Source organism: Leuciscus leuciscus, assembly GCF_965113295.1.
Source record: "Leuciscus leuciscus genome assembly, chromosome: 7".
NCBI lineage: Eukaryota > Metazoa > Chordata > Actinopteri > Cypriniformes > Leuciscidae > Leuciscus > Leuciscus leuciscus.
In genome coordinates, this window is record NC_138731.1 from 39,001,931 (window position 1) to 39,019,753 (window position 17,823).

The 17,823-nt window shown below is 37.0% G+C and overlaps 1 protein-coding gene across 4 annotated transcripts in view; it reads right to left on the reverse strand.

Moving 5' to 3' along the window:
* pde1a (phosphodiesterase 1A, calmodulin-dependent) overlaps window positions 1–17,823 on the reverse strand; it is a 105,190-nt gene that overhangs the window by 31,168 nt on the left and 56,199 nt on the right. Inside the window, exon 1 of one of the 4 annotated variants that reach the window (XM_082176682.1) lies at window positions 8,771–9,127. The exons of the other annotated variants lie outside the window; for them this stretch is intronic. Within the exon in view, the coding sequence (XP_082032808.1) occupies window positions 8,771–8,823 (53 nt within the window). The 5' untranslated portion in view covers window positions 8,824–9,127. Of the gene's footprint in view, window positions 1–8,770; window positions 9,128–17,823 lie in introns of those variants that run through there. 4 annotated transcript variants of the gene reach the window in all.

A 17,823-nucleotide genomic window follows, 5' to 3' on the forward strand; every position in this document is an offset into this window, starting at 1 on the left:
GTGAAATTACTTGGTAGTCACTAAGGTGGTAGTGAAGGGGTGCCAGATTTTTTAATGGTTTAAAGGGGGGCGTGACCAAAAAAGTTTGAGAACCACATACATCTTGCAATTGCTACAAGAGGACCACAATCCCTCCAAGATTTTGCGTGCGTGGATTTGACTAGAGGACTTCAGGCCCTCTGGTGACATGCTAAACACAGGTTGACACAAGCAATCTGGAGTGATCTGCGGTGAGCAATTTTTAGAGCCAAGCAGAGCTCTGATTAAACAAACATCCCATTTTTCACAAGCCTCAGTTTCCCCAGTCCTCCAAGTACTAAAGCCACATCTTAATGCCTGCAGGACAGGTTGGTTTACACTAGGTTGTAAACTAACCTCTTGGGTTCCCATTTGAAGCAGTTAAGCTGAAGCTCTAAATACAAGTAACATCAGTCTAGTTGTGTTTTGGCAGCACGGAGGGCACTGATTTACTGGCTAAGACTATCTCAGTTAAACATCTCCCCATCTCCCTATCTCCCTCCACAAGCAATATAAATCCCAGGCCTTAGGGGATGTGGATGACTTTACCTGATGTTCAAGAAATTGGACTAAAAAAGCAAGGCTGTCAGTTAACCGTGTTAATTTAGTGCCATTAAAGGGGTCATGACATGGATTTTTTTCCCCTTGAGGTTCATTTATAATGTTCATAAAGTTTTTTGCACAAAAAAATAAATAAAAAATAATAATATTATATATATATATATATATGAGGAAAAACAATTATTTTTAACTTTCATTCTGACCCTTTAAGGCTCCTTTAAGGCTTGTCAGTAAATGGCCAATGTTATGATTGGCTAACATCACTACATAGGAAACAGTATCAACGCCCAGTGTTTTGAAAACATTATTTATATAAAAACCGTAATTTACAGACAAAGCATTGACATCATATTTACTTACGGTTTGTGATGCAGCTGCTGTCAGATTCAATAAAGTTGGCTACTTCATGGTTTTTTGTGAACTCTCCATTACACTGTGCCTTGCTGACAAAACAAAATGCTCCGAACAAACATATAATCCTCTGACGTGATGCAGGACGCCATTAAAAAAAAACATGTTTTCAACGTTGGGATCCTTCTGAAGTCTGTACAGGGACTAATGAGCTGTTTAAACTGGATGCGTCAAAGCAAAAAATGTGCTCAATTTGCCCTGTTGACAAACTCAAGTGAGTGGAGCATTTTAGAAACTGAACATGCTTCTGTATACAGTATCAAGTGTAGACAGCATCATTGATTATAATGGGTTCTATTTACATTTGACACGACACTCACATCCAATGTAAGCAAATGTCAGCTGTTGTCTTGTCTTGCTCTGGAGGCAGGTATATGCAAATGTATTCCCCGAGTGACATCACAGGTCACCCAATATCAAAATGAGCTGTTTTTGGAGCTTGATTAAATAAATGCTTTGTTTATAATAAGGACATTTTAAACTATGAAACTTGCAGGATGTTTTCATGGTACAAAGACGTCTTGTAAGTCAAAACATCACAATAATGTAATAGTATACTCCTTGAATTATCTTAATCTTTCTGTGATTTCCAACAACACAACAGAAATTCTTATCACAACTGACGCAATGTTATTCAATAAATAGTACCAATTGAAGTGCGATTTAATCTGTCAAACCTTGAAATGATTTGAATGCTCTTGAATGGTTTAGAAGTCATTTGAATCACATAAATGAGAGCAGCTCCAGTGGAAGGCCGGATGGCACACAACTCCCATGTTGGTGCACTGACACTGTATGGCGATGAGCCTACAGTGAACTGTGAAAATTGAGCATTCAATCCAGATTTTGCATGAGTTGGGCTTTAAGATGTGATTTTCAATTGCTAACACTGATGCTAATATCTAGGGGGGGAAAGGGTACCTGATATAATACTGATCTACAGTTGCTCCAAATAGTATTTTGATACTTATGCCAGATATAAAAATGGCATTGCATGAAAAAAAATAAAAATAAAAAAATATTCCAAACAAGTGGCATTTTTAAGGAAAATAGCACAAGCACTCCCACTAAAATTAGCCTTGATATTTTTATTGGATTAAAAATAAATGGTTAAAAGTCATCACAAAAATGGCTGCCATTTAGAGATATGTTTATTATTTCATGCAATGACATTTTTAAGTGTGAGCTAAGTGTCCAAATACTTTATGGACAAATCATTTGACACAATATTTACCCAAAATTCACTCAAGAATATTTGAAAACGGAAAAATAGGATGGCGATAGATTTGGGAATTAATACAAGGGGGAACAGACTTCTGATAATTGGTTAAGCAAGCATGGTTATTAGTCCAATAATCGGCCTGGTCTAATCTCTGGTTTATCAATACTTTCATCTGTGTTCACAGTGAATTTAACACTCACCTATTCAACTTATGAACAAGTCCAAGGTCATGGAGGTAGACACTGCTACAGTCACTTGAACAATAACAACACCTAAACTACATAAATTCAGGAAATTCACCCGTCGTTTCATTTTCACTGCGTAAACATCCACCACCAGCAGAGCTCTTCCGGCTTCCAAAGGCACTAACACATCAATTCAAATGATCCAGAACAAATGCAAGTGAGCTTTAGAGATAAGGGGCCCTATTTTAACGATCTGAAACGCAAGTGTCAAAGCGCAAAGCGCAAGTAACTTTGTGGGCGGGTCTCGGCGCTGTTGCTATTTTCCCGGCGGGATAAATGACTCTTGCGCCAGGCGCAAATCTAAAATGGGTTGGTCTGAAGTAGCTTCATTATTCATAGGTGTGGTTTGGGCGTAACGTGAAATAAACCAATCAGAGCGTCATCTCACATTCCCTTTAAGAGCAGATGCGCTTTTTCCATAGCGGATTGCTATTGTAACGGCGGATTTGCCAGGCGCGCGCCAGCAGCGGTTCACAGCCAAGGAGAGCAACGCTCTCGTCACGGCCGTAAAAGAGAGAAGTTACATTGAAATGGAGAAACCCACCCAAATTAACTTCGGTTAATTTGGGTAAATGTGTAAGCTAGATGTATGCTTTTATAATAAATTGTTTATCTATCTATCTATCTATCTATCTATCTATCTATCTATCTATCTATCTATCTATCTATCTATCTATCTATCTATCTATCTATCGTAATAATGTATGATTTGCAAAAATGAAAACTGCTGCTTCTGTGTAGATGAGAGAATCAAAGTGCGCGTTGTGCACACGCTACATTGATTATGGCCAAGCATGCGCCCTTAAAATAGCATATGAATAACATGCGCAACGCGCCACTGACTTTAAACTATTTTTTCCTGGTTAGTGGCGCAATTGTTTTCTAAACCTGCAAAATAGCAAGAAGGAACGTTTGCGCCGGAACACGCCTCCTCTTTGCGCTGAACCGCCCCCGGGAGCGCAAGTGTATTTCTTAGTTAACCGACGTGCTTCTGTGGAGGGAAAAGTCCGCTTTGCGCGGGTGCAAAATAGGAATGATACATGCGTCGGTGTACAAAGTCACTTGCGCTGGGTGCAAGATAGGGCCCAACCAAGCAAATATATAGTATTTGCTCCTTTCAACAGCTCCTTCTGAAAGCATTTATATACTTTCAACCAACCACTGAACCACCCACAAAGAATTGTGGGATATTATAGGCAGTGAAGGACACATCTATACCACTTTCAAAAACCAACCAGATGAAGGAATCTCAGTAGAAAGGAAAAACCTCAGAAACAAGTTACTATTCAGAGTAGAAGGATGTGGGTGTCACCATTTGCAACCCTATTTCTCTATTGGCTCTAATAGGCTATTGGTTCTTTTAACTGACAGGCGAGAGTGTTGCATTTTCTCTTCCATTCATTACTCTACAAGTGTCCCGCTCATCCTACTCAGAATAGAGAACAATGCATACTAAAGCAATTTGCTAAATGGCAATTATTGTGTTACTGCTATTTCACCCAGCTCATCATATTAATACGCTGTCTGATTGGTTTACCTTTCATGTGTAACTAGTCAGGGTCAAATAAATCAAAGGCACGGTGACTCTGTCTCATTCATTTACCAGATTAATCCATCAGTTTATAATTTGATGACAAGATATTTTAAGAGTAAATCAATGGAAATAAACCTCTGTTTTTTAAAGTTTTATCCCGAAATGTTGTTTGCAGTCTGTATTTTCAGGGATATTATGCTTAAAATAAAAAATAAAAAAACTTGCCTAATTTTCATTTAGAAACGAGAGAGAGATGTCAGGGGACGTGTTTGTGAGGTCAATGGTTTGAAAGCTGAATGTCCCGGAAGAGGGATACATAATATGTGCCTATGGGTAAATAAGGCTTGGCTATGACTGACATATTTTTCATTAAATTCCTAAATGTTGCTGGCTATGATGAGGAACTATGGGCCAAGATTTCCTCGGAAATCTGTGCTGACTTATTCCATAGTGACAGACACCAGATACCATACTGTTTGTTCTCAAAACACAGATTATAGAGGACTGATTCTGGTATGCCAACCTTATTAGTGACGAGTCATGTGATACAGATTGCATCCAAGTCTCATAGGACAAATTAGCACAATCTAGATTCTTCTACGTATAAAAAGCTCAAAGGACCTCAACATATAATCACTTCTGGCAAAGACCGTGTTGATTTAAAAAGTAAAAGATACAGAGGCCTAATAGGCTGGATTCACAAGTGTGCATAATTTATGAGAGTAAAAATCTACTCTTCAGCTCATACATTCTGCACGGTTTGGCTTTAAGGTAAACTGAATGTTTGTTTTCATCAATTGCATTCCACAGTTGCAATTTTTTATATTTATATTAACACACTACTGTTCAAAAGCTTGGGGTCTGTGAGATTTTTTATGCTTTTGAAAGATATCAATTCTGCTCACCAAGGTAGAATTTATTTGATCAGAAATACAGTAATATTGTGAAATATTATTATTTTGGAGAATGATTATTATCATTACTCCAGTCTTCAGTGTCACATGATCCTTTAAAAATCATTCTAATATCCTGATTTGCTGCTCAAGAAACATTTCTTATTATTATTATTATTATTAGCAATAATAACCATGATAAATTTTTTCTGAATTATTTGATGAATATAAAGTTCAAAAGAACATCATTTATTTGAGATAAAAAAAAATTTAACATTATAAATGTCTTTACTGTTAGTTTTGACTATATATAGTTTAAGACATCCTCTCTGAAAAAAGCATTAATTTCTATCGAAAACATAAATCATACTGAATCCAAAATGTGTATTTTGCATGTTATTCTTTACCAGTAATACTTTTCATAAAAAAAACAGCATATTTTTATTGTACGGTTATATATTGTGTGTGCCCCCTTTCAAGAAGATGGGCAGCTGTTTTGTGTTACAAACAAATTTCATGCTGGTTTCATAACATAAATCACTCATGATCTTCAGTATTCGAAGCCATACCATGCAGGCTATACAGTCCTACATTCCAACCATACAGAATAAAATATTTGCTCTTATAGGTGATTTTTCCACTAGCTAACTGAGACTACTAATCTCAAATGTGAGGAGTTAATTCAATTGATTTGTTATGAACTTCTATTAGCTTGCAAGAGTAAGATGTCAGCTCTGAAAAATGTGAAATTCTCCATTGTTTTCCCTTGATATTATGATAGTATCTGCAAAAAATGCAATCTGATAGGTTCTGTTTCATACTTTACTAATTTAGTGTTCAGTCTCTAAGACAGCTCCCTTCACTCTTCCCAAAACACTCTTCTTGCTTATTCACAAAGATAAGATTAAAAAAACGGCATAAAAAGATAATGAACGTCTCATGTAGGAGATACAACAATTGATTATCTATTTATAATACAAAGCTACCATAAGTCATGTAGTCTTCAGGTTTCAGGTTTCAGACAAGGCTTAGATTAAGCCAGGATTAGGCCTTAGTTCAATTAGGGCATTTAAGTAGCTTTTATAAACGTGCCTAAGAAAAAACATTATTGGTATACATCTTGAGACAAAACAAATGGCACTGACATATTTTAAGATGGAAAAATGTGGAATATTGGATTGGAAAAAAGCAACATATACTTCTTTAAAGTTTCACAGAAGAACGTCATGAGAGTGACATTTGGTGCACTGGTCTTTTAACCTAGCATAATCAGCAAGATTTCCGTGGTTGCCAAAAGTACCATATAGGCCAAAAATCTTCAGAGCAAGTTACCAGCACCCAGTCTGGACCAATAAGGAAATTCAGCAGAGAAAGGAAACAAAAGAGATGACGGTTGGTTGAATCACACTGATTAATTTTGTCTGTTTGATAGTAAACGTTGGCTCATTAAAGCTGTTCATGTGATGGACTGCAGATGTCATGTAAAACTGCACAATGGGATGTTACTCACTGCAAACAAATGGTAGGGTAAGACTCATTTCCAGAGCCTTGTCTGCAAGTTTCAAAAATCTGCTATTCCCATGCAGGCCTCCCAGCAGGCTGTTATTGGAGTTAGCAAGGAGAGGAACCTCAAGGGGAACATCAGAGGTAAAAAACATACCATGAAACCCCTAAGAGATAACAAGAGTCACACACACACATATATCCCAGGATATTTGAAAAGTCAAGAACTCAGAAAGTCCCTCATGCAAAATCAGTACAGATCTGTTCCAAAACCAACTGAGTGCTACGTAGTAGCATACATATGTTTTTATCATTAAAGCTGCATTCTGTAACTTTTTTTGGGTTAAAATTATCCAAAATAAAATTTTGAGCAAGTACATACATAACCAGCCAGTGTTCAAAACTATCTGCATGCCTTAGCTCGATTCAAAACGATAAGCTTGTAATAATGTTTTTAATTCCAGTGGTACTGGCGGATTTCCGCGGGAAATTCGAGCATTTCTCTGCGTTATTACGTCACATCTGTACACATAAAGAAGGAGTCTCGGCTAGTAGGCTATACTGCGTGTGAGGATGTTGGAGGTGGAGATTTATAGCCTTTTCTCACAGCACTTGATATAATTAAACTTATCAATTTGATAAGTTATGGTAAATATAAACATATTTGTAATTCATTCAATAACAAAAATGATCTATAAATAATATTTCAAAGTATTGCACACAACTATGCATTTTTATGCATATTAGAGTACCAAATCATTAGCTTAGCAACATGTTGGCACCAAACTGTACTAAAATCCAGTGGTGGACGAAGTACACAAATCAAGTACTTGAGTAAAAGTACAAAAAGCTACCCTAATAAAATATTACTCCAATAAAAGTTCGAAATACTTCTTTTTAATTTGTACAAAAGTACTTGATTTTTAATGTACTTAAGTATTAAAAGTAAAAAGTACTGATTGATGAATGTATCCTACTGCTTAAACTAGGGGAGGGGAGGCTTAATAGATTAAAGCTCAATCCGGCTGCATCATTATGAATTCCTATGAATCGTCAAGTAGCCAGAACTAGCCTAAATATGATTTTCATTTACAAGAATAAATCCTAAAATTCGGCATTAGTAACTTACGCACTCAAGCTCCGAGGATCTACCGATCTTGGCACATTTTGAGTAACCGAAGACTCGCTTTGACCAGATCATTTGAATCAGTGAGTTGTTGACTCGAGAACAGATACAATCAAATGCAATCCAATTCACAAATTAATTATTCAGTGTGTTTTGCAAACCAATTTAACAGGTTAACTGAAAAGATACAGCTTGTACACGAATCGGACACTGCTATCACGTGATGATTTCTTCAGTTCAAAATAACGAGGAGCAGCATGTAGTGGAGTAAAAAGCTTCGGAATGTAGTTAAGTAAAAGTAAAAGTTTCCCAAAATAAAAATATTATGTTATTGTCCACCACTGCTGAAATCAATTGAGCTTCATTTGAGAACTGCTATTTAAATGACTATTTGCTGTTTATGTCGAGTGTTCCAAATCAGTCACTTATGAGGTCGCATATCACTCAGTACCGAGTACTATGTACACAGGTAGCTTGCCAGGTTTGGAACAAAGCCAGTATCTCCTAATCCTCATTTAAACCCGCTTTGAGACTGCTAAACTGATGTGCCTGACAAAAGTATGCAAAAGAACCTGTTGCACATCTGCTTCCATTTTACATGCAAAAAAACTATTAGCAACCTGCTTGAAATAACGGAGCAACGCAATGAACCACAGCTTAATGTTCTGCCTCTAATGACTGTGTAACCACATTAGACGGGGGCATTTAGCGAAGGGTATTTTGCTTCCATTCCTTTGAAACACACTGTGGCTGATTACAGAGCAAAAGCAGATAAGGTTGAAAGTGCCCCTGAGAATCAAAGTCACACTTTAGATGCACTATTTGCTCACCGGTTTGCTCATAAGAACTTTGTTTATGTTTCGCCTTAGTGTCAGATGTTTCTCCTGCACTTCTTTACGAGAAATAAAGCTAAATGGGAAAATTGTTGTTGTACAGCAAGAGTATAATGCTATAAAATTCACATGGATAGCTCAAATAAATTAGACCTGTATGGTCCATACTGAGATATCTTATTTTTGATTGACGAGATCTCTTTTAAAACTCAAGAAGAGACATTTCTCAGAAGAAACATCTAAAAAGATTCACAATTTGTTCTCCATTTTATCTCATCGCTCTTTAGAAACAGCTAGATATGCTAAAGCACCACAGATGCAAACTTTCTTCAAAGTTACAAGTATAAACAGACAAACGAGTTTCCAGACAAACTCGATCGCAAAAGATAAAAATGAAACTGGAAGCCACAGCTGAATCCCTTACCTGAAGATGGGTCTATGGAGAAGCTTTCTTTTGATGGTCACATACTCATCCATTTAAGAGCACGAGTCAAGGGAGTGTGTGAGGCTTCAGTCAGACTGTCCCCAGCTGCTCCTCACATCGCTGTGTGCACTCTGCCCGATCCAGCCTCCCTCTCTTCTTTCTTTCTCACTGACGGCCCAGTGCAAAAGGCCATGGAGGCCACATCACAGAAAACACCAAACGGTAAACTTGGAGAGAGCCAGGCACCCTGCACCAGAGTTGAACTCTTCACGGTGGCTTTTATCTCTCTGTCCCTCATGCGAAAACGCTTCCTAAACGCCTGCCTCCTCTGCCTTATACAGCCACTCTCCCTTCCAGAAAAGCTGTCGAGCACGCAAATTAACATTGGCGGGCAAGGTCTGGTCAAAAAAGGGGCTGGACCCATGTCAGAAAACAGTAATTAAATCACAATCTGGCTTGTGTTTAGTGTGATGTGTGGACAAAGTTATGCGATTCAGAGCGAGGTGTGCGCTTAAAGCGGTCGTGTAATGCGGAATCTGACTTTCCTTCATCTTTTGCAAATATACTGTAACTTTTCACCTCAAAACACCTTCTTAAGATGACAAAACGGCTTATTCTGAGCTTCGACAACATTCTGGTGTCAGATGAATACATTCTGAACACATAAAACATACACATTTACATCTCAACAACCGTGATTTGTATTGGGAAATGTTATCTTCATGTGGAAAGACAAACTGATTTGAAGCTTGTTGCATCACGGACTGGTTAGGACACAGTCAGGGTCAGGGAGAGAGTGGAAAATTGTCATGGAAAACTAAATACTGACTGTTTTTGGCACTGTGAAAACTTTGCTAACATTATAAGTGGACCTCAGGGAGAACATAAAATGATAAGAAGAGAAGAAAGATATGACCTCTTCAGGGGAGGCTCTCGTGCTTTAATCGAAAGGAACTTGGCTCTTCATGGCCGAAACGATGCCTTGACCATCATGATATTCAAGAAAGAGGATGTCAATCTCAGAGACTAACGGCATGGACACAGATGGAGACACATCAAAAAGAGAAAAAAATTATATTAGTGCGTTCTCTGTGAACTGTTCAAAATATGTAGTATTAGATAAAGGTTACTTGAAAATTCAATTTAAGGCACAACTTTATGAAAGCTACAGCAGTGCTTATTACACTCTTAAAGATAAAGGTTCTTTATTGGCATTGCGTTCCGTGAAGAACATTCACAGAATCTTTCCATTGAAGACCATTCTTATAATATATTATAGCCCCATTTACACTTATTTATAAGAATTACTATTTTATAAATATATTTTTAAAGACTGATTAAGCATTAATACTGCATTATAAGAACAGTTATAGTTACAGTTATATATATATTTTAAATTACTTATAAGTCATGCATTTGCTTTTTGCGTGCATGTTCATAATCCATTATACACTGATTTATAATATAAAAATAAATAAAATATAAAAATAGATCCAGAGACACTTGTTTGCTGTACTAATTAGTTATCAATTATGTCTTTAATGGCTCATGTTTCCATTAGAGGTCATGGATGGTAATTTTGATTTGTTAAAATCTACATCTTCTCAGCCATATGCATGGTATTGCTTATTGCGGTTTGGAATAATACTTAAAAAAATATTGTTGCAGTGTTTTGCTAGTATGTAACATAAAAAAGACTTAAAAAATTCCACTGTTTTTATAAATTATTTCTGTATTATCACTCACAATAAGAATTTATATATAAGAAAAACAACACGACTATTTATAACAATCTATTCACTTATTTTACAGAAATAAATAAGAATTACTAAAAAGTAATTGTAATAATAATATAATTACATTATACCAATGCAGGTTGCATCTTTATGAATACATCATGGAACCATATGACTGACTAATTAATACTTATAAATCAGTGTCTAATGGATTATGAGAATGTGCATTGAATGAAATGAATGACTTATAAGTAATTATAAAAAATAATATAAATGTAACTATAACTGTTCTTATAATGCAGTAAAGGTCTTAATGAGTCTTTATAAATGTAAATGTAAATGTAAAATTATAAATGGAGCTATAATTCATTACAAGCTTGGACTTCATAGAAAGTGTTACTGAAAACTTTTTGGGAGCCCAAAATGGGTCTTCCATTGCATTGCTGCAATAATAATAATAATCATTAAAAAATAATAATTAAAAATAATAATAAATTGAACCTTTATTTTTAAGAGTTTAGGTCTGGAGACTACATTAAAAATAAACCTGCTTTAAGACCCCATGAAGTTCAGTTTTCGGATTGTCCTATTAACACAGGGAATATAAGATAGGACATTTGAAAGGGCTTGTGTCTTATTTTTAAACAGCCAATGAGCTTTAGTTTCATCATGTTACATCTAAAAAAAAGTTCTCAAAGCAAAAACACATGGACTAAAAGCCACAAACTCAAGTTTTGATTTTGTAGGGTCTTGAAAGGTTTGAGTAAAACAGCATATTTACTCTTTTGGTCAGAAAGGTAGATCCCATGTGCCAAAAAAAAAAAAAAAAAAAAAGTTTACTACATAAACCAATAAATCCCTATGGAAAGAACTGTGTCACTGCGGGTGTCACTGCAGAATTTTAATTTTGGAAAACTGATCATTAAGATTTTAAATATTCAGACATAACATGCATCGTTAATACATGACAAATTCAACGACAAACTCAATAAAAAAAATTTTTAAACGGCCTGTAAAATCCAGACATGTCACATAAAAATGTTGCAGTGGAGAGAAAGACTGAAACGTCCTAATAAGGAAGTGGACACAATGAAGGCAAACATATGAAGACTAGGACAAGGTGAAATACTAGTCCAAATACAATTATATCTTGTCAATTTATCATAATTAAAATTAAATAAATAAATAAAAATATATTGTCAGCCTACACTAATAAAAATATGTAGCACTGGGCTAAAAGTGGTAAAACGTCATATAGATTAATGTAAATGTGCACTTTAATGTAGGAAATTCCACATAAAGTCAGCATTACACACACATAAACAGATCCCAGTTCTTTCAGGTAATCTAGAAATCATCCAGGCTCTTTGATCGGATACAGATGGAGCATATACTGTGTGCAAAGAAACAGTAATATGGGAATAAAACTGACATCAGAGCCTGAGTAATGTTTAAATTTCTCCTAAATGGCCCATCAAATAAAATACAAACAATCCAAACTGTTTACTCATCTATCATGAGGCTCAGAGAGACAGAATACAGCAGACGGCTGTCATCTCAGGCATCTCAGGCTACTTTTAAATGTATGCGCCAAGTTTTTAGAAATGCACTTTTTGTATTTGTAATGGCCTCACACATTTATATCGTTTTCTACTAAAATAAAGTGTCATATTTTTCAAGGTAAAATCAATATTATTATTTTTTACAAATTTTATGAAGTTTTCTTGAAGTCATTTGACATATGAGAACCTAAACTAACATGGCAGTGTCATAAATAGATCAAAATATCCAATAAGTTGATATAAAAAAATGACTGACCTTGCCAAAGTGTGACATCTTTCCTGGTTTTCTTGACAAAATGGCTTCCTTGCATGTTGCTTTTACCTTACTAGCCTCTGCTGGCAGACACTGTAACTACAATCAGCCAATCAACGAACGTTTTCATGATGTCATTTGAGTGAAGTTCGACAGTGAAGCGATTGGAAATTGAGATGAATGGGAATGCTCTCAAGGTATTGTACACCTCTTTGGTACAACATGACTTAATACCAACATAGTAATGCTTTATTTTTTTTTTACTTTTAATGGACAAAAAGCAAAATCTTTAAGAAGCATCTGCTTTAGTTTATAGTTAATTTGCAAATAGCTTATGAAAACACTGCTTCCTTCTTCCTTCAACCAAGTCTTGTATTCTTACTGCATGCTAGTTTTTTGAAACAGTACAGGATACCATATGCAGCCAAAAACATTTGAGATTGCGGTATAGAAGCCTTATCCTATCCCACAATCCTTGATGTTTTGTTTTAAGCCAAAAAGGAAACGTGCAGATGGAATCACCACAATGTGGAAAACACTGCTTCAGCCAAATATAAAATGTCATACAGACATGACTGAACATATACATATGGTATAATACAGCAGAAAGTAGCTACTGAAGGGATCAAAGATGGAGGATAAGTCTAACACCCAATAAAAGCCTCCAGCAATAGTATCTATAGCAACAGACTTCACAATCCAGGATACAGCAGATATTCAAAAGGACAATACAGACTTAAAGGATTATCATTGGACTTTCTTAGAGGCGATGGTAAATGCACAAATGGACAGACTGTCGTGTCTGTTCTCCTTGGGTACCACCAAAGAAGGCACATTACCCTAATATTGAGTTGACACAAAGGTCAAAAGTCACCACCTTACTGTATCATAGACTTGAGAGTGCCATAATAAATCTAGTGTCACATTGACTTTTTCACTTGTTTTAAGACCAAATACACTTTAGTCAATCAATTAAAACACATAATGGCAGTGTTTAGTCTAGCACGAGAAATAGTTTCCCATGTACCCGTTCGGCATTTTTTTGTAACCTGTTTTTTTGGGACCCTAATGGTGTCTAGTTAAGAATTTTTTATGTTGCCAAGGTCAACTAATGTCCCATTGGGGTTCGTTTGGCGGCCATCTTGAAGTGATGTCAGCGCTAGGGGCAAAAAATGCAGATTTTCATTATCTCATGAACCACACAACATACAAAGCAGGGCCGGCCCGCGGCATAGGCGGAATAGGCAAATGCTAGGGGCGCCACTCATCCATAGGGGTGCCAAAATGAGTGAAAGAGTGAATTATTATAATTTTTTTTATGTTTTTATAATACTATTTTAAAACCATTCATTCGAAATACTACCAAATAAAGCAAAAAAAAAAAAAAAAAAAAACTCCAATCAGCTGGTGCTTGAAGTGCGTCAGAAACAGAGCGCGCGCAATCAGTTGTTGGTAATTTGTTGTGTAGCGTCGCCTCTCGCCGCATTGCTTTTGTTTGAGGGAGCTTAACACACTCAGGCTCCCCTGTAGAAACGGGCCTGGCAGCTCACGCCAGGTCTAGACATGGTGAAAATTACCTGATTGTGACGGATGGCCGAATTTACATGACACATTATAAATTAGCATTATAGTCTGCGATAGACACAGTGCCAAAAAGAAGAGAAGTGGATAAAATGGGATAAAGACAGAGGTAAAGTGATGTAATGAATGAACAGTTTATCTAATTGCATAGTAGTAAGATACTATAATTTAATGGCAGCTTTTTTTACCTTAAACTTTATGCTAACAGTTGTTCTGAGTTATCCAGAGGCCCCAGACAGTGTCATTTTGTAACGATCATGTCAGTTTTTAGACAAATTTTTTAATCACTTTTTTAATTAATTTTTTACTCTACAGTTGTGCAGTTTTGGGGGGGATATATGGCATTTTTTTAATTTATTTGTCAAAATTAGTAATGATATTTATATACAGGTTTATTTAAAATAGCAAAGTTTTATGTAAAATTCACATTAAATCTGTATTGTAAAAAGAACTATAAAGATAATGGGGACTTGACTTGAATGCTAGATGTAATGCTCTTGCTATTGTGTTTAGGCTGTAATGTGTGTGTGTGTGTGTGTGTGTGTGTGTGTGTGTGTGTGTGTGTGTGTGTGTGTGTGTGTGTGTGTGTGTGTGTGTGTGTGTGTGTGTGTGTGTGTGTGTGTGTGTGTGTGTGTGTGTGTGTGTGTGTGTGTGTGTGTGTGTGTGTGTGTGTGTGTGTGTGTGTGTGTGTGTGTGTGTGTGTGTGTGTGTGTGTGTGTGTGTGTGTGTGTGTGTGTGTGTGTGTGTGTGTGTGTGTATAAGACAAATTAACCCACTTTTTCATTTAATTCTGACACCAGGAATCAAATGGAAAGGTCATTGACATGGTACAACCACTCTTTATTGGTGAAGAACAAGCAAATAACACATTTTAGGCTCAAAATTATGTAACTTTAGCTATTTTGTTTTTGCAATAGTTTCCTGCATTAGTCCTGTTTGTCATAGACCCATGAATGAGGCGCCAAATCGTGCAATCGTATTGAGGAGAGGTATGATATATATTTTATAAGTGATCAGGCATACGATGTTCCCATAGACTTAACATTGCAACAGATTTTAGCGAGTCATAGCTCAGAGAGAGGATTTTGTAGAAACAAATGGGTTACCACATTTGAAGAGGCTGGCAGGCTCTGTAATAACATACCTCACAATTAGGTGTAAGTTGTACCCCTGGGGGGCAAGAGGTGCCCAAAATTGCCCCAAAGACATACTATGGTGAAGGGAGGGCCCATGAAACAGGGACTGCACATACGTGTTTATCCTACTATGTAACTTGAATAGGAGTTTTGTATTGAACATAACTCTGGAACCATTGTCGAGCATCCTACTAACCCAAACCCAAACAGGGATATCTTCAAAATCGAATGTCATAGAGGGATTGCAGTTGGTTTATATCATTCATACTGACAAGCAGCCTGTGGAGTATCATCATTGGCAGCTATCAAGCCAGTCTCTAGCAACCAAACAGTACCCTAGCAACCGTTTAGCAAGACCTATATCTCTGCATCAGAACATCGTAGAGACATGATGTTTGGCTCCTTTGACAAATTTGAGCAAACAGGATTTTTGAGGACTAAAGGACATTAGGACAGTCTGAGGAGGCTACAGCTGAGGTCGGTCAGAAATACAGCATCAACACCTTCGATCTGGTCGTCTGCATGAAGGCTCGGCCACTTGTCTTGAAGTTCTGGGAGAAGTACGAGCACCACCTAGTCCTCCCAGGGCAGTTCCATACTGCCATGAACTACCTCAGCATGATCAATAACCATAAGTGCCATGGTTCAGGCTATGTTGAGATCGTTCTTGAGGCTCAGCTGGTCACAAGTGGCTTACTGAAGATTGTGCTCCAAGGCCCTCTTCTGCCTCAAGACCGTCTGTGAAACACTAGAGTGGCTGCTGCTGGAGCGTTTCATTGAGGAGGAGGGTGTCCATCTCACTCCTGAGGCTCTGCTCAACCTCACCAAGTCGTGTGACCGACAGAACCTCAACCTTTCTCTTCAAGATGACTCCACCCTTAACATCATCAGGTATTATCTGGAGTATCAAGACACATATTTTTATCAAGACAGAAATAAAAACTGTGTCGCTGCTCAGAGAACAACAGGACAGCGATCTGTTTGGGTTCACTCCATCCTCCGTCGCGGACATAAATATGGGGAATACCATCGGCTTGTTCAAGAGCAAAAGCTAGTTGCGTCAGAGCCGTTGAAATACTGTTGAATGTTTTTCAACCGCTCTTGTTGCTTTCAAATAAAACAGTTGCCATGACAACTTGCTACAGTAAACAGAAGCTGGCAATGCTTGCCCCGCCTCCAGGGTCTTCTGATTGGTCCGCTGTTTTGGTACTGACATTGATGAGCGGTGCTGCGTGTAAAAGTTGAAATTATTTTAACTTGACACAGCGTTTTAAAAACATGTCTCTCATGTGCGAAACACAGCAAAAGACACGAGACACGAGCGCAACGGTCATACACGACCATCTAGCGCGTGTTTATATAGAAAAACAATGGAAAACTAGTGCACTGGAATGGAAAAACACGTTCTGGGTGAACGGGCCCTTCAACTCTCAGCACCTCGTCACGCTCCCATTGAAAACAATTGGATAAATACGCTAGCCTCGGGAAAAAACACTTTGGTGGACACAAGGCCTTAGGCTGTGCCTGAAATCGTCCCCTATACCCTTAAATAAGACACTATTTAAGGGGACAGCCATTTGTAGTGGTGTCCGAAAACATAGTGGACGTTATCGAGTGCACTCATTCAATCCCACAATGCACCGCAATAACGAGTGTACAACCAATGCACACTCAATGGCTAGAGAATACCCATAATGCACTGTGAGAGTCGAATGAATTCCTTTTAATTATGTCTGACCAGAATTTCCAAACCGCTGGTCCATTGTGGCTACAGCATAATATCACACAGGTATAAATTCATTTTTAATTGATTATTAAATTGTTTATTTAAGGTTTATACATGCTAGTTTCCATGGCAGAGTCCAAGATTAATCTTTTCATTGCTAATGGAGCAGCCAGTTTGCTATGTTTCAAATGATTATTAAACAGCAAGCACAAACTATGCAAAAGTGGCAACTCTTCCGGCGCACTCAGTGTCTGAATTTACTCATTCATTTTCATTCACTCCGTCAAGTGGATATAAGTGGAGTAATGATGGGAATAGCGAATGAGGGTATAGGGGGCGATTTCGAACACAGCATTAGTGTTGATTTAATTATTAATTTAATATAAATTTATTTCTGTATTTTATGTTTACTATTCAATATGACTCCACATCATAGAAGGAAACCTACATCCCTTTAAGTCTTCAAATTAATATTTCTGTTGTGTAAGGTGTTGTTTATGTCTTGTAAGTCTTGGAGAATGCTTTCAACCCTTTGTATCTAGATTAACTCCAGGTAGAACGCTCAACAAATGCATTGCACCACAAGTTGTGCTTTTGGTCTCTATGGCAACAAACTGCAGCTGCTTTCTCCACATTCCAGTCCTGAAGTGCCTCCATCACCTCATGATTAACAACATTTGTACCACAATACAAATGCACTTTTTATTGAATATGTTGCTGCTGCATCTTAAATAGGTGTCAATAATCTCACTTTCAGAGACAGACGTAGTATGAGAGGTCTCAGTTTTGCACTGACGTGTTGTTAACTCTTTTTCTCCTAACATTTCTTACACTTATTTCACACAAAGAAATTACCTTTATGGGTACATCACTGGGGCATAACCCTTAAAGGACATATTTGTACCTTATTTACCCCTATAAGGTTTATACTTTACATCTACAATATTTGGAAATATAATTGTACAAATGTTCTTATTGAGATCTTTACAAATCTGAGCACATTTTGAAAATAGAAAATTAATATGGATGGTATATCTCCGATGATTTGGTTTTAAAAAA